Here is a 26,863-nt window from a genome sequence, read left to right as displayed (position 1 = left end):
CCACCTGACAGGTCCAGCTGATCTTGGAATACTGAGGGCTGCTTCTCATCAGCCCCTGGAGAACTGGGGCTTGGTGCTTTCCTTCCTATGGAAAAGAACCATCCCTCTTTCCAGGTGCCCACAGCCAAAACTGATACTCCCCCTGAAAAATTCCCTATCTGCAAGGGTTCTCCCAGGCAAAAGCTGCCAGGACAAAGAGCTCTGGCTGGCCTTGGCCTCTGCTGGTCACCTCTCATCTCAAGGAAGCCCTGAGGAAAGTATTTGAACAGGTTTGACTGCTGGGACGTCAATGAATCTCTCCTCCTCTGAAAAACTCAGATGCTGTTCTAATAATATATGCCTTTTTTTCTCATGGTGTATCATGCATGACTGCTGCCTTCTCAAGGCTTGGCGACCTGGTTCTCACTCCGGCACGGTGGCCCAAAGCCCAGGGTCACTCGGTCCATATGCTCCTGACACCAACGTGGTGGACAGCAAATGGTGTTTATTGAGGGGTCACCGGGGTTTTTATGGCTTGGGCAGTCAGTGTCATTTCCTTCTGCTCACGTCCGGCTGGGTGCAGCCAGGCACGGAGCAAAGGTCTGACTGCAGAGGGGGGGTGTCCTGACTGACCGTACAGCCCCATTCCTGCTGTACACAGCCCTGACTGACCGTACAGCCCCATTCCTGCCACACAGATCCCTGACTGACCGTACAGCCCCATTCCTGCTGTACACACAGATCCCTGACTGACCGTACAGCCCCATTCCTGCTGTACACAGCCCTGACTGACCGTACAGCCCCATTCCTGCCGCACACAGATCCCTGACTGACCGTACAGCCCCATTCCTGCTGTACACACAGATCCCTGACTGACCGTACAGCCCCATTCCTGCTGTACACAGCCCTGACTGACCGTACAGCCCCATTCCTGCCGCACACACAGCCCTGACTGACCGTACAGCCCCATTCCTGCTGTACACAGCCCTGACTGACCGTACAGCCCCATTCCTGCCGCACACACAGCCCTGACTGACCGTACAGCCCCATTCCTACCGCACACACAGCCCTGACTGACTGTACAGCCCCATTCCTGCTGCACACACACAGCCCTGACTGACCGTACAGCCCCATTCCTGTAACACACACACAGCCCTGACTGACCGTACAGCCCCATTCCTGCCGCACACACAGCCCTGACTGACCGTACAGCCCCATTCCTGCTGTACACAGCCCTGACTGACCGTACAGCCCCATTCCTGCTGCACACACACAGCCCTGACTGACCGTACAGCCCCATTCCTCCTGCACACGCAGATCCCTGACTGACCGTACAGCCCCATTCCTGACGCACACACAGCCCTGACTGACCGTACAGCCCCATTCCTGCCGCACACACAGCCCTGACTGACCGTACAGCCCCATTCCTGCTGTACACAGCCCTGACTGACCATACAGCCCCATTCCTGCTGTACACAGCCCTGACTGACCGTACAGCTCCATTCCTGCCGCACACACAGCCCTGACTGACCGTACAGCCCCATTCCTGCTGTACACAGCCCTGACTGACCGTACAGCCCCATTCCTGCCGCACACACACAGCCCTGACTCTCCACAGAATTTTTGGGGATTTTGGGGTTTGAAATGGGAATTTTGGGGAATGTTGGAAGGAATTGGGGGATTTTTGGAAGAAATTTTGGGGGGATTTTGGGGGCATTTGGGGGATTTTGGGAAAATTGGGGGAATTTTTAGGACATTTGGGGGCTCCAGGCGGCGCCGGGCAGCACCGGTGGACAGCTCTAGGAAATTGGGGAAACTAGGGAAAATTTGGGGAATTTCTGGCATTTTTGGGGATTTTTGGGAATTTTGTTTGAGATTTTGGACAGTTTTGGGGCACTTTCGGGGTTTGGGTGATTTTTAGGGGGAGTTTTGGGGTTTGAAATGGGATTTTTGGGGGAAATTTGGGGGAGTTTTTGAAAATTTTGTGGCATGAATAGGGATATTTGGGGGGAAAATTTGGGATGTTTTGGGATTTCTTTTGGATTTTGGAAGACATTTTTTAGGGATTTTGGGATTTTCTGGGAATTTTGAGGAATTTTGAGGAGATTTGGGGGCTCCAGGTGGTGCTGAGCAGCTCCAGGGCAGAGCTCTGGGAAATTTAAAGTTTTTTTAGGAAATTTGCGGAAATTCGGGGATTTTTTGGATTTGGGGAAGTTTTAGGGGAGGTTTTGGGATTTTAAGGGGGTTTTATGGTGTTGAAATGGGAACTTTTGGGGTTTAAATTGCAATTCTTAAAGGACTTTGGGGAAGTTTTGTGGGGTTTTCTTGACATTTTGGAAGGAATTTTGGTGCAGTTTGGGGGATTTTGGGGCCTCCAAACGGCCCCAGCTCAGGGAACAAGGGGATTTTTGAGGAAATTTTGGGATTTCTTGGGGAATTTTGGGGATTCTTTTAAATATTGGAAGGCATTTCAGGGAGATTTGTGGAAAGTTTGAAGAGTTTTGGGAAAATTCTGGGAAATTTTAGGAACTTTTGGGGCATTTTTGGGGTTGCAATGGGAATTTTTGGGAATTTTGTGGGACTTGGGGGGGATTTGGGGAAATGCTGAGGGGGTTTGGGGGTTTTGAGGGGAATTTTTGGGAATTTTGGGGGAATGGAGGGGTTGGGAGTTGAAATGGGAATTTTTGGGGGTTGAAATGGAAATTTTTGGGGGAATTTGGGGGATTTTTTGGGTACATTGGGGGAATTTGGGGAGATTTGAAAAATTTTGAGGGAATTTGGGAGGATTCTGGGAATTTTTAGGGGGATTTTGGGATTGAAATGGGAATTTTGGGGATGTTTTGGGAATGTTGGAAGGGATTTGGGGGATTTTTTGAAGAAATTTGGGGGGAGTTCGGGTGATTTTTGGGAATTTTGCAGGATTTTTGGGAATGAGGAAAGGAATTTGGGGGAGTTTTGGGGGAATTTTTGGGAATTTGGGCTCCAGCTCTGGGAATTTTGGGGATTTATGGGGGTTGAAATGGGAACTTGGGGGAATTTTTGGGACTTTTTGGGAATTTTGGGGTTTCTGGGAGATTTTTTGGGGTTGAAATGGGAAAATTTTGGGGATTTTGTTTGATGTTTTGGGAATGGTGGAAGAGATTTTAGGGAATTTGGGGGGATACTTGGGGGTCCTGGAGGGGATTTGGGGGAATTTTGGGGTTAAAATGGGAATTTTGAGGGACTGAAATGGGAAATTGGGCATTTTTGGGGGAATCTTAGGGAAATTGGTGGAAATTTGGGATTTTTTGGGGAAGTTTTAGGAATATTGGAAGGCGTTTGGGGGGAGTTTTGGGGGATTTTGTGGAGTCTTGGGGCTTTGGGGTGTCCAGCTCTGGGAATACTGGAGACTTTTGGAATTTTGGGGGAATTTTTGGCAATTTGGGGGTCCTGGAATGGATTTGGGGCAGTTTTGGGGAAATCTGGGGAATAACTGAGAATTTTGGGGAGAACTTTTGGGAATTTGGGAAGAATTTGGGGGTCCAGTTCTGGGAAATTCAGAAATTTTGAGGATTTTTGAGAATTATTTTTAAACTTGGGGGATTCTGGAGGGCATTTGGGCAATTTTTAGAGAATTTTTGGGAGAATTTTGGGGATTTTTTGGAATATGAGGGGAATTTGGGGGACAAGTTCATGGAAATTTGGGATTTTTGAGGGATTCTTTTAAATTTGGGGGATCCTGGAGGGGATTTGGGGGTTTAAAGAAGAAATTTTAGGGTTTAAAATGAAGGTTGAGGGATTGAAATGGGAATTTTGAGGGGATATGGGGAATTTTTGGGGCAATTTTGGGGTCTTAAAAGGATTTTTGGGGTTTAAATGGAATTTTTGGGGTTTCGTTGGGGTTTTGGGGGATTCAAATGAGAATTTTGAGGGTATTTTGGGTTTTAATTGGGATTTTGGGGGAATTTTAAGGAATTTTGGTGTTCAGCACTGGAAAAAATTCGGAATTTTGGGGAATTTTTGGGCATTTTTGGGTCCAGCTCTGGGAATTTGGTGAATTTTCAGGGTCCTGTGAGGAATTTTTAAGAAATTTGGGAGAAAATTTTGAGAATTGTGGGGCATTTGGGGGTTCTGGACGAATCTGGGAGGAATTTGGGGAATTCTGGGAATATTTTGGAAATTTTGGGGAGGATTTGTGTTGTTTTGGGATATATTCGGGAAATCTTTTGGCATTTCGGCGCTTTCTGAGGGAATTTGAGGGGTTTTGGGGGGTCCCGAGTGGGATTTTTGTGGAATTTTGGGGTTTTTTGGGCGGTTTTTGGGGTTTTTGGGGCTCCCGGCCGAGCTCACCTGGTTTCTCCACCTTCACCTTGGCGGCCATCACGGCTCCGGACGCGTCCCTGGGGCCTGGCAGGGGTGAGAGGCTCGTGAGGGATCCCAAAAATCCCCCAAAATGCCCCAAAATCGCCTCAAATCCCCCCAAAATCCGCGCCCCCCTCTCACCGCCGCCCTCAGGAGCTGCCGCTCCCCGCCTTCCGTCGGCGCCACCTCCCACTGGTCGACCTGCCTGTCAATCATAGCTTGCAACCAATCAGCGGCCTTGAAGGCGGTATCTAAAGGCTACGCCATTTTGGCTTTTTTCGACTACAATTCCCGTCATGCCTTGCGGCAGAAAACTGAGCTATTAAACGCTGGACTCCAGGTCCCAGCATGCCTCGCGGCCTCTTAGAGCGCCATTGAAACGGGGCCAACGACTCCCGTCATGCCCTGCGGCACTACACGTAAGTATTGATGGCTGGCTTACAATTCCCTTCATGCTCCGCGGCCCCATAGAGTCTAAAGGAAGCCCGGCCTACACCTCCCGTCATGCCACGCAGCCACACAGAGTGCCCGGTACACGCCCCCAAATTTCCCCCCAAACCCAAAGTTGCTCCTCAGTTGCTCCCCCGGACCCCCAAGTGCCTCCCAGGATTCCTAAGTGATCTCTCAGCCCCCACTCAGGACCTCCGAGTGCCCTCACGGACTCCCAGGTGCCCCACCTAAACCTCCCCCCTCCCCACAGACCCTCAGTCTACGCCTACAATTCCCATGCTGCCCAGAGCCTACAACTCCCATCATCCCCCGCACCCCACAGAGGCCAGGTAAAGCCAGGATCCAGCTCACCAGGTGGCCCTGAGTGCCCTCAGACCCAAAGTTCCCCTCGGGTGCCTTTTAAGTGTCCCTTAAATGGCTCCTCTGACCCATAAGTGGCCCTTAGGACCCCCAAGTGCCCCCAGACCCCCAAGTTTCCCCATCGACAAACTTCCTGGCTTACAGCTCCCATCATGCCCCGCGACGCCTATTGAGTTCCATTACAAACACGCATACAACTCCCCTCAGCCCCCGCGCCCCATAGAGAATCATTATAACCCATAGAGTCCCATAGAGAATCATTATAACCCATAGAGCCCCATTACAGGTGTGCATACAACTCCCATCAGGCCCCGCGCCCCATAGAGAATCATTAAAGCCACGCCTACAACTCCCATCATGCCTCGCGCACCACAGCGCCCCAGTTACTCGCCTACAACTCCCGTCATGCCTCGCGCCTCGCATAGCCCATCATTGCATGCCCCGCCCCTCCCGCACTACAACTCCCCTGCTGCCCCGCGGCGCTTTTCCCGCGGTTTTTCGCTCTCCTCAGCGCCCCCCGGCCATGATGGCGGAGGCGCTGGAGCGGTGGCTCCGGGAGGAGATGGAGCTGCCGCCCTCCGCCATCCCCTCCCCGGCCGCGCTCCGCAGGTCGGGACCAGCCGGGGACCCCCATGGGGACCCCCCTGAGGCGGGGAGGGGCCGGGGGGTTTCGGGCTGCCGGGGGTGGGAACCCCCCGAGGGCTCCGTGAGGGGAGAGCGGGAATGTGGGGGGGGGCTGAGGAGGTTTGGGGTCCCCTTGGAGGGTCCTGAGAGGTTTTGGGGGGTCCTGGGGGGATTTGGGGCTCCCTCTGGAGAGTACTGGGAGGTTTTGGGCTCCCTCTGGAGAGTACTGGGAGGTTTCGGGGTCCCTTTGGAGAGTACTGGGGAGGTTTTGGAGTTCCTTTAGAAGGTCGTGGAAGGGTTTGGGAGTCCCCTTGGAGGGTCCTGGAGGAATTTTGGGGGTCCTGAAGGGATTTTGGGGTCCCTATGAAACATTCTGGGGCGTTTTGGGGTCCCCTTGGAGGGTCCTGAGGGGGTTTTAGGGGTCCTGAGTGAATTTTGCGTCCTCTTGGAGGGTCCTGAGGGGGTTTAGGGGTGCTGGGGGGATTTTGGGGTCCTTTTGGGTGGTCCTGTGTGAGTTTTGGGGTCCTTTTGAGGGGTCCTTGGGGGATTTTGGGGTCCTCCTGAGAGTCCTGAGGGGATTTTGGGGTCCCTTTAGAGGGCCCTGGGTGGGTTTGGGGGTCCTGAGGTGGTTTTGCGGTCTCTTTGGAGGGTCCTGAGAAGTTTTGGGGGGTCCTGGGGGTATTTTGGTGTCCCCTTGGAGGGTAATGGGGAGGTTTGGGGAGGTCCTGAGGAGATTTTGGGATCTTTTGGAGAGTTCTGGGGGGTTTTGGGGTCCCTTTGGAGGGTCCTGGGGATGCTTTTGGGGTCCTTTAGGAGGTCCTGGAGAATTTGGGGTCCCCTTGAAGGGTCCCTTGGGAGGTTTCGGGGGGTCCTGTGGGGATTTTGGGGTCCCTTTGGGGGGTCCTGAGGGGTCCTTTTGGGGTCCCTTTTAGGGCATCCTGAGTGGATTTGGGGGTTCCTGGGGGTGATTTTCGGGTTCCTGGGTGAATTTTATGGTCACCCCCAAATGTTGGGGTGCCCCAATTCCCTCCCCTGCAGGCTCTGCTCCGGCCCCGCAGCCCCCATTTGGGATTACGTCATCCGCCACGTCCGGAACCAGCGGTGAGGGGGGACCCCAACATTGGGGAGAGTGAAAAGCCCCAAAAATTGAAAGGGGGCCCCAAAATTTAAGGGGAAGGAGGGGGAGATGCTTTCCGGGCCTACAGCTCCCATCATCCCCCGCGCCCCACTGAGTTCCATTATAGCCAAGCCTACAGCTCCCATCATCCCCCGCGCCCCACTGAGTTCCATTATAGCCAAGCCTACAGCTCCCATCATCCCCCGCGCCCCAGTGAGTTCAATTATAGCCAAACCTACAACTCCCATCATGCCCCACGCCCCATTGATTTTCATTATAGCCGGCAAACAGGTCCCATCACGCCCCGCGCCGCCCATAGAGCATCATTGCAGGCCCCACCCCCCTGAACTACAGCTTCCATCATGCCCCGCGCCGCTTTTCCCGCTCTTTTTCCCGGTTCTCCCCTCACAGAATTTTTGGGGTGTCCCCACAGGAACGTGAAGAAGATCCGAGGAAATCTGCGCTTGTATCCGAAATTTTGGGGGATCCTCAAAAATTTGGGGGTTCCTCGGATAGAAAATTCTGGAAACCCCAAAATCTGGGGTGGGGGTTCCCAAATTTGGGGGTTCAACCTTAAATTGAAGGGGAGATTTTTGGGGGATCCCCAAATTGTTCCTTAACTCGGGGCTCAGGTACGGGCACCTGCAGGAGCTGGAGGTGAGGGTGACCCAAAACCTGAGGGGGAATTGGGGTCAGATTTGGGGTGGGGAACCCAAAATTTGGGGAGGTTCCCTCAGATTTGGGGACATTTTGGGGAAATTTTGGGATTTTTGGGGAATTTTCAGGAATTTTAAGGGATTTTTTTGGATTTTGGGGGATCTTTTTTGATTTTTGGAGGGGATTTGAGGGAATTTTGGGGGGTCCAGGGGAGTTCTGGAGCTTGAAATGAGATTTTTTTTGTGGGCGAAATGCAAAATTTTTGGAGAATGTTTTTGGGTTTGGTGGGAATTTTGGGAGGGATTTGGGGGGTTTGGGGCATTTAAAAGTGATTTTTCGGGGGATTTTTTGGGGAATTTTGAGGATTTTTTTGTGGGACTTTTGGGATTTTTCAGGGGTTTTGGGGAATTTTGGAAATGACTTTGGGGAGTTTTTGGGATTTTTTGACAATCTCAGGGATATCTGGGTGAATTTTGGGGGGAATTCAGGCGGATTTGGGGTCCATTTTGAGCCTCATTTTTGTGGGATTTTGAGGGGTATTGGGAATTTTTGGGGAGAATTTTGGGTGATTTTTGGGAAGAATTTTGGGGGTTTTTTTGGGATTTTTAGGGGAATTTTGTGGATGTTTTCGGGAATTTTTTGGGGAATTTTTTTTGAATTTTTGGGGATTTTTGGGTATTTGGGAGTTTTCAGGTTTTTGGGAATTTTGAAAAAGATTTTGGGATTCTTTGACAATCTCAGGGCTACTTGAGGGGATTTTGGGGTGAATTTGGGAGGATTTAGGGTCAATTTTGAGCCTCATTTTTGTGGCATTTTGGGGTTTTTGGGAGTTTTTGGGGGAATTTTGTGGATTTTTTGGGGGGGATTTTCGTGGAAATTTTGGGGGGAATTTGAAGGATTTTTGGGGGGGCAATTTTGGGGATTTTTTGGAGGATTTGGAGCCATTTTAATCCTCATTTGTGTGGAATTTGGGGGTTCTTTTGTGGGGTTTTCCCGTTAGTTTGGAAGTTTTGGGTATCATGAGGACTCGGGGCACAATCTCGGGGATTTTGGGGTGAATTTTGGGCAGATTTGGGTCCATTTTGAGCCTCATTTTTATTAAATTTTGGGGATTTTTGGGGGGCAATTTTTGGGGGGCAATTTTTGGGAGATTTTTTCAGGGAGTTTTTGGGGGGGAATTTGGGGAATTTTGGGGATTTTTGGGTGGGAATTTTTGGGATTATTTTTGAGGGGAATTTTGAGTGAATTTGGACGGATTTGGGGGTCGATTTTGAGCCTCATTTTGGGTTTTTTGGTGGGATTTCCCCAAACTTTGGGAGTTTTGGGTATCATGAGAACCCTGGGCTCAATCTCAGGGATATTGGGGTGAATTTTGGGTGCATTTTGGGCTGAATTCGGGTGGATTTGGGTCCATTTTGAGCTTCATTTTTATAAAATCTTGGGGGTTTGGGGGGAATTTTTGGGGGAATTTTGGGATTTTTTTGAGCCTTGTTTTTATAAAATTTGTGGGGATTTTTGGGGGGAGTTTTGGGGGGAATTTTTGGAGAGTTTTGGTGATTTTTTTTTTCGGGGAATTTTGGGGGTCAATTTTGTGCCTCATTTTTGCGGGATTTTGGGGTATTTTTTGTGGGATTTTTCTCGGTTTTTTTGTGAGCTTTGAGTGTTGTGAGAACCCAGGGCACAATCTCAGGGATATTGGGGTGAATTTGGGTGGATTTGGGTCAATTTTGAGCCTCATTTTTGGGGGTTTTCTCTTTTTTTGGGGCAGTTTTGGGTATCGTGAGGACGCTGGGCACAATCTCAGGGATATTGGGGTGAATTTTGAGGTGAATTTGGTCAGATTTGGGCCAATTTTAATCCTCATTTTTGTGGAATTTTGGGTTTTTTGTGGGATTTTCTCAATATTTGAGAGTTTTTGGGTATCGTGAGAACCCTGGGCACACTCCCAGGTACATTTGGGTGAATTTTGGCTGAATTTTGGCTGAACTGTGGCGCTTTTGGGCCCGTTTTGGCGCAGGCCGCTCCGGCTCGGCCGGGCCAGCAGGGGGCGCTGCGCGCGGCTGTGGAGCGGCTCCGGAAGGAGGTGCGGGACCTGGGGGACGCCATTGCGGATGCACAGGAGACGGCGCAGCGCCTCGGTGAGTCCGGCCGGAAACGCGGCCCCCGCACAAAGGTTCCTACCCTCCAAACCTCCATTTTGGGGGCTCCCCACCCCCTAATTTTGGGGTCCCGCACCATTTCTGGGGTCTCATGATGCCCCTAAGTCCCAGTTTTGGGGTCCTCACCAGAAATTTGGGATTCCTTGCCCACTCAAAACCCCAATTTTGCGGTCCCTGACCCTCCCCTAACCCCAAGTTGGGGTCCCTGATGCTCCAAACCCCAATTTTGGGTTCCCTGAACACCCCAGACACCAATTTGGGGTCCCCACCCCTAAATTTTGGGATTCCCCCAATTTTTATTGTCCCAGAACCTCTGAACCCCAAATTTTGGGGTCCTTGAACACCCCAGCCCCAAATTTGGGGTCCCTTTCCCCAATTTTAGGGTCCCAGCACCCCCAAAACCCCAACTTTGTGGTCCCATGTCCTCCTGGACCCCAATTTTGGGGTCCCTGAGCCACTAAAGCCCCAGTTTGGCATCTTCACCCTAAATTTTGGGGTCCCCTTTCCCAGTTTTGGAGTCCCTGGACCCCCTCCCCCCGCCAACCCCAATTTTTGGCTCCTTACTGTATTTTGGGGTCTCTACCCCCAAATTTTGGGGTCCCCCTGATTTGTAGTGTCCCAGAACTCCCATAATCCCGATTTTGGGGTTCCTGACCCCCCCCAAACCCCAGTTTTCGAGGACCCATGCCCAATTTTGGAGTCTCAGAAACCCCCAAACCCCAATTTTTCTCCAAGCCCTAAATCTGGGGTCCCGTTCCCCTTTTTGAGCTCCCAGGACCACCAAAACCCCAAATTTGGGGTCCCTGAACCCCCAAAACACAAATTTTGGGGTCCCTTCCCCATTTTTAGGGTCTCTGATCGAGGCCAAACCCCAATTCTGGGATCCCTGATGAACTCAAACCCGAATTTTGGGGTTCCATGTCCTCCTAGACCCCAATTTTGGGGTCCCCTTCCTCAATTTTGGGGTCCCTGATCCCCCTAAATCCCAATTTTGGGGTCCCTTTCCCCCAATTTTAGGGTCTCAGACCCCCCCCCGGACTCCAATCCAATTTGGGGTCCCTACCCCTAAATTTTGGGATCCCTTCCCCATTTTTAGGGTCCCAGACCTCCCCTAAACCCCAAATTTGGGGTCCCTGAACCCCCAAACCTCAATTTTGCGGTCCCCATCCCCATTTTTAGGATCCCTGAGCCCTCTAAACCCCAATTTTGAGATTTTCACCCCCCAAATTTTGAGTTCCTCCCCCAACTTTGGGGTCCCGTGACCCCCCCCCAAATCCCAAATTTGGGATCCCTGAACCCCCCAAACCCAATTTTGGGGTCCCTTCCCCAATATTTTGGGTCCCAGGATCCCCCTAAACCCCAAATTTGGGATCCTCACCCCAATTTCGGGGTCCCCTCCCTCAATTTAGGGGTCCCAGACCCCCCAACCCTCAAATTTGGGGGTTCTCACCCCAAACCTTTGGGTCCCCCTTTCCCCCCCAGACGCCTCGCTGGACGAGGCGCAGAGCCGGCGGTGGGCGGAGCTTCAGCGAGGGGCGGAGCTTCGGCTGCTGGGGGCAGAGCTTCAGCGAGGGGCGGAGCCGGGCCCAGCTGGGCTGCGGGACGGCCACGAGGGGGCGCTGAGGGCAATCCATAAAAGGTAAAAGGGGCGGGGCCTGAAGGGGCAGGGTGGAAGGGGCGGGGCCTTGCAGTGTTTCCTTATATGGGCAGTGGGGGAATTTCCTTATATGGGCAATGGGGGAATTTGGGGGATTTTTAGATTTTTTGGTCCTTGACTGAATTTTGGGGCCCTTCAGGGGATTTTGGGTGACTTTTGAGGGGATTTTGGAGGATTCTCTGGGACTTGGGAGGATTTTGAAGGGTTTTGAAGAGATTTTTTTGTGTCTCTTGGGGATTGTGAGGAGATTTTGGGGCATTTTGAGGAGAATTTGGGGTCCCTGAAGCGTTTTTTGAGGATTTTGGGTTCCTGAGGCAATTTTGAGACAATTTGAAGGGTTTTGAGGGGATTTTGTGTTCCTACTGGGATTTTGGGAAATTTTGAAGGGTTTTGATGAGGTTTTGGGGTCCGTGAGGGGATTTTTGAAGAATTTTGTGGTTCCTGAGGGGATTTTGGGGTCCCTGGTGGGAATTTTCAAATTTTGGAGGATTATGAGGAAATTTTGATCAGATTTTTGGGTCTCTGAGGTGATTTTGGGGGATTGTGAGGCAATTTTTGCTTTCTGGGGGATTTTTGGGGTTCCTGAGTGGATTTTGGGGTTTCTGAGGGGATTTTTTAAGAATCTGGGGAGATTTTAGGGTCCCTGAGGGTTTTTGGGGAACTTTGTGTTCCTAAGGGGATCTGGGGGGATTTTGAAGAAACTTTGAGGGGGTTTTGGTTGATTTTGAGGAGACTTTGGGGTTCTTGATGGGATTTTTGGAGTTCCTGAGTGGATTATGGGTAAATTTGGGGGATTTTGGGGCATTTTGAGGAGATTTTGGGTATTTTAAAAGACTTTTGGGTCCCCTCAGGCCGGGCCAATCCCGGGAGGAGCTGTCGGCCATCTTGGCCGCAGGGGCAGAGCCGGAAGTGCTGGTGAGTGGGCGGGGCCTGACATGGTGGGCGGGGCCTGGAGACCATTCAGGGACCCCGAAATCAGCGCAGGACCCCCAAAATTCCCCCAAAATCAGCCCAGGACCCACCAAAAATCCCCAAGTTCCCCCAAACCCTCCCACTTTCGCAGGTGTCAATCAAGGCCCTGTGCAAGGCCAGGGAGGCGGAGCTCCAGAGGCCACACCCACACAGGTAAGCCACACCCCTTCCTCCTTAACCCCCAGTTAACCCCTCAATTAATCAATTAATTAATGAACCCCAGAGCTGCCAATCACCCCGGGAAGGCTGAGGAGGCTCCAGATTGGTCGGAACAGGCTGAGGTGGGCGTGGCAGGCTGGGGGAGGGGGCATGGCTCTGCTCAGGCCACGCCCTGTGCTCTGACACATGGCGCCCCCTACAGGCTGTACTGATTGGCCACAGCCCAGAGGCGGTGCTTTGGGCGCTGGAGGTCCTGGCCAATCAGAGCACAAGGTGGGTGGGGCCTGAAGGAGTGGGTTGGGCTTAAAGGGGAGGGAGTGGCCAAAAGAATGGGAGGGTCTTAAAGGGGCGGGTGTGACTTAAAGAGATGGGTGGGGCTTAAAGTGTGGATGTGGCCTAAGAGGGTGGCCAGGCATTTAATATGTATGGGGGGGGCTCAAAAGATGGGTGGGGCTTAAAGGGGTGGGTGGGGCTTAAAAGGGTGGGTGTGGCTCCAAGGGATTAGCTGGATTTACTGGTGGGTGGGGCTTCAATGAGTGGGTGGGGCTTAAATATTTGGGTGGGGCTTAAATAGTGAGTGGAGCTTAAATGGATGGAGTGGGCTTAAAAGGAGTGGGTGTGGCATAAGTGGGTGGAGCTTAAATGGTGGGTGGGGCTTAAAGGAATGGGTGGGTCCTAAAGAGGTGGGTGGGGGCTTTAAAAGGTGGGTGGGGCTTAAAGGGATTAGGTGCATTAAATGTTGGGTTGTGCTTAACCAGGAGTGTGGCTTAAATGGGTAGGTGTGGCTTAAAGGGATGGGTGGGGCATTAACATGGGTGGGTGGGGCTTGCAGACATGGGTGGAGCTTAAAGGAGCAGGCTGTGCTTAAAGGAATTGGTGGGGCTTAAATGAGTGGGTGGGGCTGAAGAGGTGGGTGTGGCCAAAATGGGTAGGGCTTAAATGGGTGGGGCTTAATGCAGTGGGTGGTTTTAAAAGAAGTGGGTGGAGCTTTAAAAGGTGGGTTGGGCTTAGTTGCATGGGTGTGGCCTAAAGATGTGGGCGAGGTTTTAAGATGTGGGTTTGGGCTTGAAGGGATTGGGTGGGTTAAATGTTGGGTGGGGCCTAAACAGTGGGGTGTGGCTTCAATGGGTGGGTGAGACTTAAAAGGTGGGTGGAGCTTAAAGAGAGGGGTGGGGCTTAAAGGGTGGGTGGGAATTAGAGGTAGGTGGGGCTTAAAGGAGTGGGTGGGGCTTTAAAAGGTGGGTGGGGCATAAAGGAAGGGTGGGCCATAAAAGGTGAGGGTAGAACTTAAGGACATATGTAGAGCTTAAAGATGTGGGTGGAGCTTAAGTGGGTGGGTGGGGCTTAAAGGGATTAGGTGGGCTAAATGTTGGGTGGGGATTAGAGATGTGTGACCTAAATGGGTGGGTGGGGCTGAAAAGGGTGGGCAGGGCTTGATGAGTGGGTGGGGCTTAATAGGGAGGTGGGGATTAAAGGGGTGGGTTGACCTTTAGGATGTAGATGGGACTTAGAGGGGTTGGTGGGGCTTAAAAAGGGTGGGCAGGGTTTAAGGGGACGGTATGGTATAAAGGGTATGGGTGTGGCTTAAAAGGGTGGGCGGGGCTTAAAGGGGTGGGTGGAGCTTAAAGAGGGGTGGGGCTTAAAGGGTGGGTGGCGATTAGTGGTGGGTGGGGATAAAAGGATTGGGTGGGTCATCAAATGGTGTGTGGGGCTTTAATAGGTGGGTGGGGCCTAAAGGAAGGGAGGGGCTTAAAGGGGGTGTGTGAAGCTTAAGGGGATGAGCGGAGCTGAAAGTGGTGGGTGGAGCTTAAGTGGGTTAGTGGGGCTTTAAAATGTGGGTGGGTCTTGAAGGGATTGGGTGAGCTAATGTTGGGTGGAGCTTAAACAGAGGGGCGTGGCCTAAGTGGGTGGGTGTGGCCTAAGTGGGTGGGTGTGGCCTAAATGGGTGGGTGGGGCTTAAAGGGATGGGTGGAGCTTAAAAGGGTGGGTGGGGCCTAAGTGGGTGAGTGGAGCTTAAAGAAGTGGGTGGGGCTTAAAGGGATGGGTGGGGGTTAAAGGGGCAGGAAGGCCTTAAACGGGGTGGGTGGGGCTTAAACAGCGGGTGGGCCTTAAAGGGATAGGCAGGGCTTAAGGGGGTGGGTGTGGTCTAAAGGGGTGTGTTGGGCTGAAAGGGATTGGGCAGGACTAAAATGGGTGGGGCTTAAAGGAGTGGGTGGGGCTTAAAGGGATCAGTGTGGCCTAAATGGGTAGATGTGGCCAAAAGCAATGGGTGGGGCTTAAAGGGGTGGGTGGGGATTAATGGAGTGGGTGTGGCCAAACGAATGGGTGGGGCTTAAAGGAGTGGGTGTGGCCAAAAGGAATGGGTGTGGCCTAAGTGGGTGGGTGGGTCTTAATGGGGTGGTAGGGAATTTGGGGGGTTTTTAGGACATTTTGGGGTCCCTGAGGGGATTTCTGATGCCGTTGGGGGCGTGGCCTCCCACCTGTCAATCACAGAGCTCTCCTGGCTGGCCCCACCCCCTCAGCCGAGGCCCCGCCCACCCTGAAGAGCCTCCTGCAGGTGAGTGGGAGGGGAACGAGATTGGGGTCAAAATTGGGGATTTTGAGGCTTCTTGAGGTCAAAATTTCAGGTTTTGGGCCTTTTTGGGGGTCATGATTTCAGATGGGCGATTTGGGGTTTTTTGTGGTCAAGATTTTGAATTTGGGGGTTTTTGGGGGGGATTTGGGGATTTCTTGGGTCAGAAATTTGCATTTTGGGGAATTTTTTGGGGACTTGAGGGATTTTGGGAACATATAGGGTTGGGATTTGGGATTTTTGGGGGGATTTTGGCAATTTTGGGGTCAGGATTTGGGGTTTTGGGGTGAATTTGGGGTTTTTGGGGTCCCTGAATCCATTTTTTGTGTCCCTGAGGTGTTTTTGGGGTGGATTTGGGATTTTTGGGGTGGATTTTGAGGTATTGAGGGGTTTTGGGACAGATTTTGGGATTTTTGGGCTCCCCGGCTCCATTTTTGGGGTTCCTTATCTGGTTTTGGGGTAGTTTGGGGTTTTTGGGGTGGTTTTGGGGTTCTGGGGTTTCCGAGTCCATTTTCAGGATCCCAGGGTCGTTTTTGGGGTGGACTTGGGGCTTTTGGGGGTTTCTGAGCTGATTTTTGGGGTGGATTTTTGGGATTTTTGGGGTCCCCAGGCCATTCTGGGGTCCCTGATGTGCTTTTGGGGTCCCCAGGAGTGCTGGGGGGCCGTGGGGGAGGTGTGGGGGGCGCTGCCCCCCTCCTGTCCCACCTGTCCCAACTGAGGGGCAGCTGGGGGACGCACCTGGAGCAGGGGACGGGCAACAATGAAGTCATCAGGTAACACCAAAATGTCCTGAATTATTCCTAAAATATTCTCAATTACCCTAAAATATTTTAAATTACCCTCTAATATCCCAAAATCCCTGAAATCCGGCCCAAAATACCCCAAAAATCCCAAATGCTCCCCAAAATCCCTGGACACACCTGGAGCGGGGGATGGGCAATGATGGAGTCACCAGGTGAGACCGAAATCCCTGAAATATTCCTAAAATATCCTAAGATATCCTAAATCCATCCTAAAATACTTCAAATTATCCCCAAATGTCTGAAATCCAGCCCAAAATGTACCAAAAAAATTCCCAAATCCACCCCAAACTCCCTGAAATTGGTCCTAAAATACCCAAAATTATCCCAAATTTTTCCTAATGTACCCAAAATTCCCAATTTTTATTGCCTTTTCCCCAAAATCCCCCTTTTTCACCTCAAAGTCTCCATTTTTCTTCTCCTGTTTCCTGAATTTTATCCCCCAAAATCCCCATTTCTATTCCCATTTTTCCCTCCAAATTCCATTTTTATTCCTATTTTTCTATTTCCCTCCCAAAATGCCCCTTTCCCCCCCCCCTATTTTTCCCCATTTTTTCTCCATTTTCTCAATTTCCCCGTTTCTCACCCCAAATTCCTCTGCACTCCCCCCCAAGGCTGCTCCTGCTCTGGGGGGGGGCTCTCGGCCTTCTGGGGCTCCCTGGGCCCCAGAATCGCCCAAAATCGCCCCAAAATTCAACCCGAAATCCCCAAAATTTGGCCCCAAAATCGGCTGTAAAGTCCCTGAATTCAGCCCCAAAATCCCCAAGTTTGGCCCCGAATTTGACCCCAAAATTGCCTCTCAAATGCCCAAATTTGGCCCCAAAATCCGGTCCCAAAATCGCCAAAATTTGGCCACAAATCCTCTGGGTTTAGCCCTAAAATCAGCCCCAAAATTTGGGTCTAAAATCCCAATATTCAGCCCTAAAACCCCCAAATTTGACCCCAAAATCCCCACAATTCAGCCCTAAGATCAGCCCAACATTCCCAGATTTGGTCTCAAGTTTGGCCCCAAAATTTGGCCCCAAATCCTCCAGATTTGCCCTAAAATCAGCCCCAGAATCGGTACGAAACTCCCAATATTCCACCCCAAAATCCAGCCCCAAAACCAGCCCCAAAATTGGCTCTAAAATCCCCACAATCGGCCCCAAAATCCCTAAAATATGGCTCCAAATTTAGCCCCCAAATCCAAATCTCCAAGTTTGGCTCCAAACCCCCAGAAAAAAACCCCAAAATTTTGCCTGAAACCACCAAAATTCTGCTCCAAATTCGCCCCAAAATCCCCAAATTTAGCCCCATAATTGTCCATAAAGTCCCAAAAATTTGCTCTAAAATGCCCAAACTCAGCCCCAAAATCCTCAAATTCAGCCCCAAAATCCCCAAAATTGGCCCCAAAATCCCCAACATTTGGCCTCAAAAATCCCCAACATTTGGCCCCAAACTCAGCTCCAAAATCCCAAAATTCAGCCCCAAATCAGCCCCAAAATTTCCAAAATTGGCCCCAAATTGGGTCCCAAAATCACAAAGTTCAGCCCCAAAACTCCAAAATTTGGCTCTAAATCTCCAAATTCTGCCCCAAAATTCCCAAATTCAGCCCCAAAACCTGTTCTGAAATCCCCAAAATTGGCTCCAAAATTGGCTCCAAAATCACCAAATTTGACCCCAAAATCCCGGTTTTTATTCCCATTTTCCCCCCATTTCTCCCCCTATTTTTCTCTCAAAATTCCCATTTTCCCCCCATTTTTCCCCCTATTTTCCCCAAAATCCCCATTCTCTCCCCCCAGTCCCTATTTCTCCCCATTTTCCCAATTTCCCCATTTCTCACCCCAATTTCCTCCCCAGGCTGTTCCTGCTCCGGGAGGGGCTCTTGGCCCACCGGGCCTCCCTGGGCCGGGCGCTGACCCAGCTGCAGCAGGAACTCCAAAATCCCCAAAATCCACCCCAAAATCCACCCCAGGAGCCCCAAAAACCCCAAAATTCGGCCCCAAAACCTCAAAATCCACAAAATTCAGCCCCAAAATCCCAAAATTTGGACCCAAAATCCTCAGATTTGGCCTCAAAATCAGCTCCAAAATCGGCTCTAAAACCCCAAAATTTGGATCTGGCCCCAAAATCCCAAAATTTGGATCCTCAATGCCCAAATCTGGCCCGAAAATCCCCGGATTTGAGCCCAAACTCGGCCCTGGAGCAGCTCCGGCAGCAGCTGTGGAGGGGGAGGGGCCGAGTGGTGAGTGCGGGAATTTTGGGGTTTTGGGGTTTTTTGGGGCTTTTATGGGGTTTTGGGGGGTAAAATGGGGAAATTTTGGGGGTTTGGGATTTGAGAATTTTGGGGGTTTTGGGGATTTTTGGGGTTTCGATTTGGGATTTGGAGATTTGGAGTTTTGGGGGTTTTTGGACTTTTTGGGGTTTATGGGATTTTTGGGGGTAAAATGGGGAATTTTGGAGTGGGATTTGAGATTTTTGGGGTGTTTTGGGGTTTTTTTGGTTTTTTTGGGGTTTTGGGGTTTTTGGGGGATAGTATGGGAAATTTTGGGGATTTGGGGCAATTTTGGGTGTTTGGGATTTTGGGGGTTGGAGATTTAGAGTGGGGGGATTGGGGGGATTTGGGATTTTGAGGGATTCGGGGTTTGGGAATTTGGGGGATTTTGGGGGATTTGTGGTTTGAGGTTTTGGAGTTTTTTTGGCGGTTTTGGGCCTTGGAGTTTTTTGGGGTTTGGGGGATTTTGGGGTTTTGGGATTTGGGATTTTGAGGATTCGAGATTTTGGATTCGGGATTTTGGGTTTTTTTGGGGGGGTTTTGGGGATTTGGGGTTTTGGGGGGATAAAATGGGAAATTTGGGGATTTTGGGGTTTTGGGGGCATTTTTGGGGATTTTGGGGTTTGGGTTTTTTTTGGGGTTTCGGATTTGGGGGTTTTGGGGGTTTAGAGTTCGGGGGATTTGGGATTTGGGAGAGTTTGAGGTTTTGGGGATTTAGGATTTGGGGTTTGTGGATTTTGGGGTTTGGGATTTTGGGGGGTTTTTTGGGGATTTTGGGATTTGAGATTTTGGGATGTTTGGGATTTGGGGTTTTTGTGGCATAAAATGGGGAATTTGGGGGTTTTGGGGAAGTATTTGAGGGGATTTGGGGGTTTGGGATTTTGGGGATTTGGGGGTTTGGGATTTTGGGGATTTGGAATTCGAGATTTTGGGGGGATTTGGGACATTTTGGGGTTTTGGGGGTTTTTGGGGAGTTTTGGCGGTTTTGGGGATTATGGGGGTTTTGGGATTCATTTTTTGCCGTTTTTAAGGGTTTAAGATTTGGGGGAATTTTGGGGGTATGGGGGATTTTGGGGCTTTGGGGATTTTTAGGGATTTAAGATTTGGGGGTTTTGGAGATTTTGGGGTTTGTGATTTTCAGAGGGATCTGGGGGAATTTTGGGGATTTTGGGGGATTTGGGGTTTTAGGGGTTTGGGTTTTTGGGGTATTTGGGATTTGAGTTTTTGGGAGATTTGGGGGGAGAATTTTGGGGGATTTGAAGGTATTTGGGGGGATTTGGGGTTTGGGGATTTCAGGGGACTTGGAGGATTTGGGGTTTTGGGGGGATTTGGGGACATTTTGGAGTTTAGGGGACTTTGGGATTTTTGGGGGTAAAATGGTGAATTTGGGGCTGAAATTGGGGGATTTGGGGTTTTTTTGGGATTGGGGGATTTGGGAGTTGGGGCACTTTGGGGGATTTGGGGAATTTTGAGGTTTTTGAAGTTTTGAAGTTTTTTGGGGTTTTGGGATTTGGGGTTTTTGAGGGGGTAAAATGGGAGATTTTGGGGGGTTTTGAGGGACTTTGGGGTTTTGGGGTTTTTGGAATGTTTGGGGCTTGGGGGGGAGTTTGGGGGTGTTTTGGGATTTGGGGTTTTTGGGGGTTGGGCATTTGGGGGGATTTGGTGGATTTGGGGGTTTTTGGGGGGTTGGGGGATTTTGGGGAGTTTAGGGGGTTTGGGGGATTTTGGGGGATTTGGGATTTTGGGAATTCAGGTTTGGGATTGGGGAATTGGGAGTGATTTGGGGTTTTGGGCTTTTTTTTGTAATTTAGGGGAAAAAGGGGAATTTTGGGGGAAATGGGGAACTTTGGGTAATTTTGGTGATTTTCGGGTATTTTGGGTGATTTGGGAGAGATTTTTGGGGTATTTTGGTTGACTGCGGTTTTTTGGGTTAATTTTGGTGATTTGGGGTTATTTTGGGTTAATTTTTGTGATTTGGGGTTAATTTTTGGTTAATTTGGGGGATTTTTAGGTAAATTTTGGTGATTTGAGGTTAATTTGTGTGATTGTGGGGGGATTTGGGGGGATTTTGGGGTGAACTTTGGTGTATTTGGGGTTAATTTTTGTGCTTTTTGGGTTAATTTTGGGTTAATTGGGGGGGATTTCAGGGTTAATTTTGGCTGATTTGGGGTCAATTTGGGTGATTTCAGGGGGATTTTTGGGCTAATTTGCGTGACTTGGGGTAAATTGCAAGCTAATTATGGGTTAATTTGGGGTATTTTTAGGTAAATTTTGGTGATTTGGGGTTAATTTGGGTGATTGTGGGGTGATCTGTGGGATTTTTGGGTTAATTTTAGTGTATTTTGGGTTAATTTGGGTGATCTCAGGGGGGGTTTTGAGTTAATATTGGTTATTCTGGGGTTAATTTGGGTGATCTGGAGAGATTTTTGGGTTAATGTTGTTGATTTTAGGGTAATTTGGGTGGTTTTGGGGGGATTTTTGGGTGAATTATGGTGATTTTGAGGTAAATTTAGGTGATTTCAGGGGGATATTTGGGTGATTCTGGGTTAATTTCTGTGATTTTGGGGAATTTTTGGGTTAATCTCGGTGATTTTTGGGTTAATTTCAGTAATTTTGGGTAGATTTTTGGGTTAATTTAACTGATTTTGGGGTTAATTTGGCTGATTTTGGGGTGATGTTTGGTGATTTTTTGTGTTAATCTGGATGATTTCGGGGGTATTTTTGGGTAAATTTTGGTGATTTTTGGGTTAATTTGGGGGGATTTCAGGGTTAATTTTGGTGAATTTTGGGTGAATTTTAGGCAAATTTTGGTGCTTTTTGGGTTAATTTGGGTGATTTCAGGGGGATTTTGGATGAATTTTGGTTATTTTTGGGTTAATTTGGGTGATTTCAGGGGGATTTTTTTGTTAATTTGGGTGATTTCGGGGGGATTTTGGGGTGAATTTTTGTGCATTTTCTGTTAATTTTGGGTGAATTTTGTTGATTTTTGTGTTAATTTGGATGGTTTTGGGGGATTTTGGATGAATTTTGGGTGAATTCTGATGATTTTTGGGTAATTTAGGTGATTTTGGATTCATTTTGGGTTAACTTTGGTTTCATTTTGGTGTATTTTAGGTTCATTTTGGGTGAATTTTGGGTTTATTTTTGTGTGAATTCTGTTGATTTTTGGGTACATTTGGATGGTTTCGGGGGAATTTTGGGTTAATTTGGTTGATTTTTGGGTTATTTTGGGTGAATTTGGGGTGAATTCTGTTGATTTTTGCCGTTTCCCTCCCCAGCTCCATTTGCAGCAGCGCCTGCGGTTCCTGAGCGCCGCCACCAGGGGGCGCCGAGCGGCGCTGAAACCGCTGCAGGAGCAGGTGGGGAGCAAACCAGTATGGACCAGTATGGACCAGTATGGACCAGTATGGACCACTAAGGCCCCCAGTCCCCTCCCAGTATATCCCAGTATCCTTCAGTCCATCCCAGTTTATCCCAGTTCCTTCCCTGTCCCTCCCAGTTCATCCCAGTTTGACACTAGCTGTGATCTCAATGCTCCCAGTCCCTCCCAGTATAACCCAGTCCCCTCCCAGTCTGTCCCAGTTCATCTCAGTTTGACTCCAGCTCTGATCCCAGTGCTCCCAGTCCCTCCCAGTTCCTCCCAGTCCATCCCAGTTCATCCCAGTGCTCCCAGTTTGACTCCAGCTGAGATCCCAGTAACTCCCAGTTTGATCCCAGTGCCCTCCCAGTGTTCACAGTAACCCCAGTCCATCCCAGTATCCCCCAGTTCCTCCCCAGTCCATCCCAGTACATCACAGTTCCCTCCCAGTCCATCCCAGTCCCTCCCAGTATAAACCAGTGTCCCCCAGTTCCATCCCAGTCCCTCCCAGTGCTCCCAGTTTGAGTCCAGCTCCGATCCCAGTGCTCCCAGTAACTCCCAGTACGATCCCAGTTCCCTCCCAGTATATCCCAGTATCCCTCATTTCCCTCCCAGTCCCTCCCAGTGCTCCCAGTAACTCCCAGTTCCCTCCCAGTCCATCCCGGTTCATCCCAATGCTCCCAGTGTGAATCCAGTTGAGATCCCAGTATCCCCCAGTCCCTCCCAGTGCTCCCAGTTTGACTCCAACTGTGCTCCCAGTAACTCCCAGTTTGATCCCAGTCCCTCCCAGTATAACCCAGTCCCTCCCAGCACCCTCCCAGTTCCATCCCAGTATATCCCAGTATAACCCAGTCCATCCCAGTATCCGGCACTTCCCTCCCAGTTCCCTCCCAGTCCTTCCCAGTTCCCCCCAGTTCCATCCCAGTCCCCTCCCAGTATAACCCAGTATCCCCCAGTCCCTCCCAGTACAACCCAGTCCCCTCCCAGTCACTCCCAGTTTGACTCCAGCTCTGATCCCAGTGCTCCCAGTAACTCCCACTTCCTCCCAGTGCTCCCAGTTTGACTCCAGCTGAGATCCCAGTAACTCCCAGTTTGATCCCAGTGCCCTCCCAGTATAACCCAGTTCCCTCCCAGTCCATCCCAGTATAAACCAGTACCTCGCAATTCCCTCCAGTCCCCTCCCAGTATAACCCAGTTCCCCCCAGTCCCTACCAGTCCCTCCCAGTTTGATCCCAGTTCCCGACGTCTCTGATTGGCCGCAGGTTGTGGGCGTGGTGCAGGCGGGGCCGGGCTTGGCCCTTCCCCCTCTGGAGGGGGCGTGGCTGCGGCGCCGGCAGCTGGCACTGGGAGCACTGGGAGCACTGGGAGAGGAGCCCCGCCCCCCGGCACAGGCCACACCCCCTCTGCGGGGGCTGGCACGGGAGATGGGCGTGGCACAGGTGGGGGAGGGGCTAAGGGGGTGGGGCAGGGCTTAAAGAGGGATAGGAGGAGCTTAAATGAGGGAGGGGCCTATACCAGGGGGAGAGGCCTATACCAGGAAGAGGGGCCTAACCCAGAGGGCTTAAATGGGGGAGGGGCTTAAACCAGGGGATTGGATAAAGTGGGGGAGGGTCTTAAAGTGGGAGGGGCTTAAAGGGTGGGGCAAAGGCTTGAGGGGTGGGACTTAAAGAGGGGGAGGGGCTTGAGGGGGAGGGAGGAGATTTAAGAGTGGGGAGGGGCTCAAAGGGGGAGGGCCTAAAACAGATGGCATCTAAAGAGAGGGAGGGGCTTAAAGATGGGGAGGGGAGGGGCTGAAAGGGTGGGGGAGGGGCTTGAGTGGGGGAGGGGCCTCGAGGAGGGAGGGGTTTAGAGAGCTAAGGGATGGGGGAGGGGAATGGGGGAGGAGCCAAAAGATGGGGAGGGACTTAAATTTAGGGGGAGGGGCTTGGGAGCAGGATTGGGGGAGGAGCTTGAAATGTGGGGGAGGGGCTGGAGGGAAAGAGGAGGAGCTTAAAGAGTGGGGGAGGGGCTTGGAGAGAGTGGGAGGGATTTGGGGTGGGGCTTAAATGGGGCTGAAAAGGTGGGGGAGGGTGCCGCCAATTGTGGGCGTGTCCTGCAGGGTTTGGGGGGCGTGGCCAAGCCCGCCCCCATCCCCTTGTGTCCGTCAGGGCTCGCTGCTGTCCCAGGCGGCCATCTTGCGTCAGCAGCTCCGCCAGGGGGCGCTGCGCCTGCGCCGGGGGGCGGGGCCTGTCCTGGGGGCGGAGACAGAGCCGCTGGCCCCACCCCCCCTCACCGTGGATGTGGCCGAGCTGCTGCCCCGGCTGCGATTGGTCAGAGAAGGCTGCGAGCAGCGAATCAGGGACTGGCCCCGCCTCCAGGAGCTCGTCAGCCAATGGTGAGGGAGGGGGCGGGGCCTGGAGGGAGAGAGGCCTGGAATGGGAGTGTAGCTCCTCCCACCCCAAGCCCCACCCCCTTTTCCTAACCCCACCCCTCTCCCCAGGTGGGCCCAGCCGGCTCAGTGGGTCCTGGCCACGCCCCCTGGCTGCGCCCCCTTCTCCCATTGGCTGCAGCGCTGGAGAGACGCCGCCCACGCCTTGCAGGCCACGCCCACCCCCGAGGAGGCCCCACCCACCCCCGAGGAGGCCCCACCCACCGTTGGGAAGGGGGAGGAGTGAGCGGAGGAGGCTCCGCCCATCTGAAGCACTCTGGAGGTTCTGATTGGTTGGGAATAAAATGGTGTGGGGAAAGGGGCATGGCCTGAGTCTGTGCTCATTGGGGGGACCTAAAATGTCCCCAAATGGCCCCAGAATGTCCCAAATGGCCCAAAAATTGCCCCAAAATGGCCCCAAATGGCCCCAGAATGTCCCCAAGTGTCCCCAGATGGCCCCAAAATGCCCCCAAATGGCCACAAAGGGTCCCTGGGGGGGTCCTGAGGTATCCCCAAGGTGTCTCCATGATGCTCCAATGAGGTTCCCAAAATGTCCCCAAGATGTCCCCAAAGTGCTCTCAGGGTGTCCCCACAGTGTCCTTCAGGTGTCCCCAAGGTGTCCCTGCGATGGCCACTGAGATGTCCCCAAAGTGTCCCCAAGAGTTCTTCAGGTGTTCCCAAAGTGTCCCTGAAGTGACCCTGAGATGTCCCCAAGGTGTCCCCAGGGTGGCTTCGAGATGTCCCCCTAAAGTGTCCTCAAGGTGTCCCCAAGATGTCCCCCTAAACTGTCCCCAAGGTGTCCCAAAGTGTCCCCAAGGTGTCCCCTGCGGGTCCTAAAGTGCCCCTGCGATGGTCCCTGAGATGTCCCCAAAGTGTCCCCAGGCTCACTCCCATATCTCCCTCAAATGTCCCCAAAGTGTCCCCAAGGTGTCCTCAGGGTGTCCCCAAAGTGCTCTCAGGGTGTCCCCATGATGGTGACCCTGAAGTGTCCCCAAGGTGTCCCCCAGGGGTCCCCACGGGGCATCCTGAGGTGTCCCCAAAGTGTCCCCAGGGGGGTTCTGACAGTGTCCCCCTGGGGGTCTCAGAACGTCCCCAAGGTCTCCTCAAGGTGTCCCCAAAGTGTCCCCAGAGTGGTGGCTTTGAAGTGTCCCCAAAAGTGTCACCAAGGTGGCCTTAGGGTGTCCCCAAAATGTCCCCAGGGGCCTCCTGATGTGTCCCCTTGGTGCCCCACGACAGCTCCCAAAGTGACCCCAGGGTCTGGGGTTCCCAGAACGTCCCCACAATGTCCCCAAAGTGTCCCTGAAATGACCCCGGGGGTTCCTGAGGTATCCCCAAGGTGTCTCAGGGATGTCCCCAGGGTGTCCCTGAAGTGGCTCCAAAGTGTCCCCAAAGTGCTCTCTGGGTGTCCCCAGGATGTCCCTAAAGTGTTCCTGAAATGACCCCAGGGTGTCCCCAAAGTGTCCCCAAGGTGTTCCTGAGCTGGGGGTTCCTAAAATGTCCCCAAAGTGCTCTCAGGGTGTCCTCAAAATGTCCCCAAGGTGTCCCTCAAGTCTCCCCAAAGTGACCCCACAATGTCCCCAGGATGTCCCCAAAGTGTCCCTGAGGTGTCTCAGGGATGTCCCCAGGGTCACCCCGAGATGTCCCCAAGATGTCCCCAAGGTGTCCCCAAGGTGTCTCCAAGGTGTCTCCAAGGTGTCCCCAAAGTGTCCCCAGGATGTCCCCAAGGTGTCCCCAAGCTGCTCTCAGGGTGTCCCCAGGATGTCCCCAAAGTGTTCCCAGGGGGGTACCAAAGTGACCCCACGATGGCCGCCATGATGTCCCCAAGGTGTCCCCAGGGTCACTCCCAGATGTCCCCAGGGTGCTCTCAGGGTGTCCCCGAGGTGTCCCTGAAATGACCCCAGGAGTTCCTGAGGTGTCCCCAAGGTGGCCCCAGGGTCACCCCAAAGTGTCCCCAAAGTGCCCCAAGGTGTCCCTGAGGTGTCCCCAGGGTGGCCCCGCCCCATCCACGTCAGGGGACACCAGCAGGGGGCGCCCCGGGGCTCCCAGTGCATCCCAGTTCAAACCCTGTCCATCCCAGTTCAATCCCTGTCCATCTCAGTGCTCCCAGTTCAATCCCAGTTCCATTGCAGTCCATCCCAGTTCATCCCAGTGCTCCCACTGCATCCCAGTTCATGCCAGTGCTCCCAGTTGATCCCAGTGCTCCCAGTACATCCCAGTCGGTCCCAGTTTGTCCCAGTTAATCCCAGTCCATCCCAGTGACTCCCCCCAGTCCCTCCCAGTATATCCCAGTACAAAGCCGCTCTGTCCCAGTCCCTGCCAGTACAGAGCTGAGGAAAGTGAAGGGAGACGAGCACACATCCTGATTGATGAGCATCGATCTCTGATTTATTGATCCAGCTTACACACTTTTATAGTAGTGTTAATTAAGCTCATACGTATTGCAAAACCCAAGCTCATCAGTGGTTACAGATTACACACCAACCCCTCCTTTGTTTTCAATACCTGTGGTTTCTTGTTGAGGCTAATACTTGTTTTTCTCATCCTGTTGTTGACTTGTTATTGAGCACCCTTTTGAGGACTCCATGTGTTCCACCATGTTTTTCTCATCACTTTACTCAAGGACATGGTGTTTATTGTTGTTAAGGAAAAAGCCTGAGAACTTGCTGCTTACAGCTGCCTTTTACTTTTTAACCAGCTGTATGTGCTCATGGCCTTTCTATAAGCCATGTCTGAGCAAAATTCTCCAACATATTCCCCGTTTTTCTTTTTGCACAAGGAGGTTAGTCTGCAAGGTTTTTTCTATCATTCTACTGATCATATCTTGAATACAATTAAAAATACAAGGCAAAATAAGCAAAAGCATTAAAAGCACACCTAGTATCCCTATAGCAAATGTCACAAGGTTCCCCAGCCATGGTCCAAGCAATGGCTTTTACCCCAAAGGGTTAAAACCACCCCCAACTGAGCCATAATGTCCTGCCTTATCAGGCATTGCAC

The 26,863-nt window shown here is 51.6% G+C and overlaps 2 protein-coding genes across 2 annotated transcripts in view; both read left to right on the top strand.

Annotated features, from left to right (window-relative positions):
- LOC128948610 (olfactory receptor 14C36-like) overlaps nucleotides 1-5,303 on the top strand; it is a 45,782-nt gene extending 40,479 nt beyond the window's left edge. The window contains exons 2-4 of the mRNA XM_054293381.1: nucleotides 4,688-4,739; nucleotides 5,021-5,099; nucleotides 5,216-5,303. Coding sequence (XP_054149356.1) covers nucleotides 4,688-4,739; nucleotides 5,021-5,099; nucleotides 5,216-5,303 — 219 coding nt within the window. The remainder of the gene's footprint in view (nucleotides 1-4,687; nucleotides 4,740-5,020; nucleotides 5,100-5,215) is intronic.
- A 349-nt stretch (nucleotides 5,304-5,652) lies between these two features.
- Nucleotides 5,653-24,199, top strand: LOC128948609 (HAUS augmin-like complex subunit 5). Its single transcript, XM_054293380.1, has 15 exons — nucleotides 5,653-5,739; nucleotides 6,793-6,855; nucleotides 7,305-7,337; nucleotides 7,504-7,528; nucleotides 9,546-9,666; nucleotides 11,170-11,326; nucleotides 12,196-12,259; nucleotides 12,408-12,469; nucleotides 12,540-12,597; nucleotides 12,678-12,748; nucleotides 14,969-15,032; nucleotides 21,380-21,460; nucleotides 22,722-22,898; nucleotides 23,558-23,833; nucleotides 23,939-24,199. The coding sequence occupies exons 1-15, from the start codon at nucleotides 5,654-5,656 to the stop codon at nucleotides 24,197-24,199; spliced, it is 1,599 nt and encodes a 532-aa protein (XP_054149355.1). The 5' UTR covers nucleotide 5,653.
- Nucleotides 24,200-26,863: the final 2,664 nt, after the last annotated feature.

This window comes from Melozone crissalis, unplaced genomic scaffold (assembly GCF_028551555.1).
Source record: "Melozone crissalis strain CALT ecotype California unplaced genomic scaffold, PUWL_Pcris_2 ptg000139l_1, whole genome shotgun sequence".
In the NCBI taxonomy this organism is placed as follows: Eukaryota; Metazoa; Chordata; class Aves; order Passeriformes; family Passerellidae; genus Melozone; species Melozone crissalis.
Note: the sequence above shows the minus strand (reverse complement) of the source record. Positions and strands in the feature narration are given on the sequence as shown.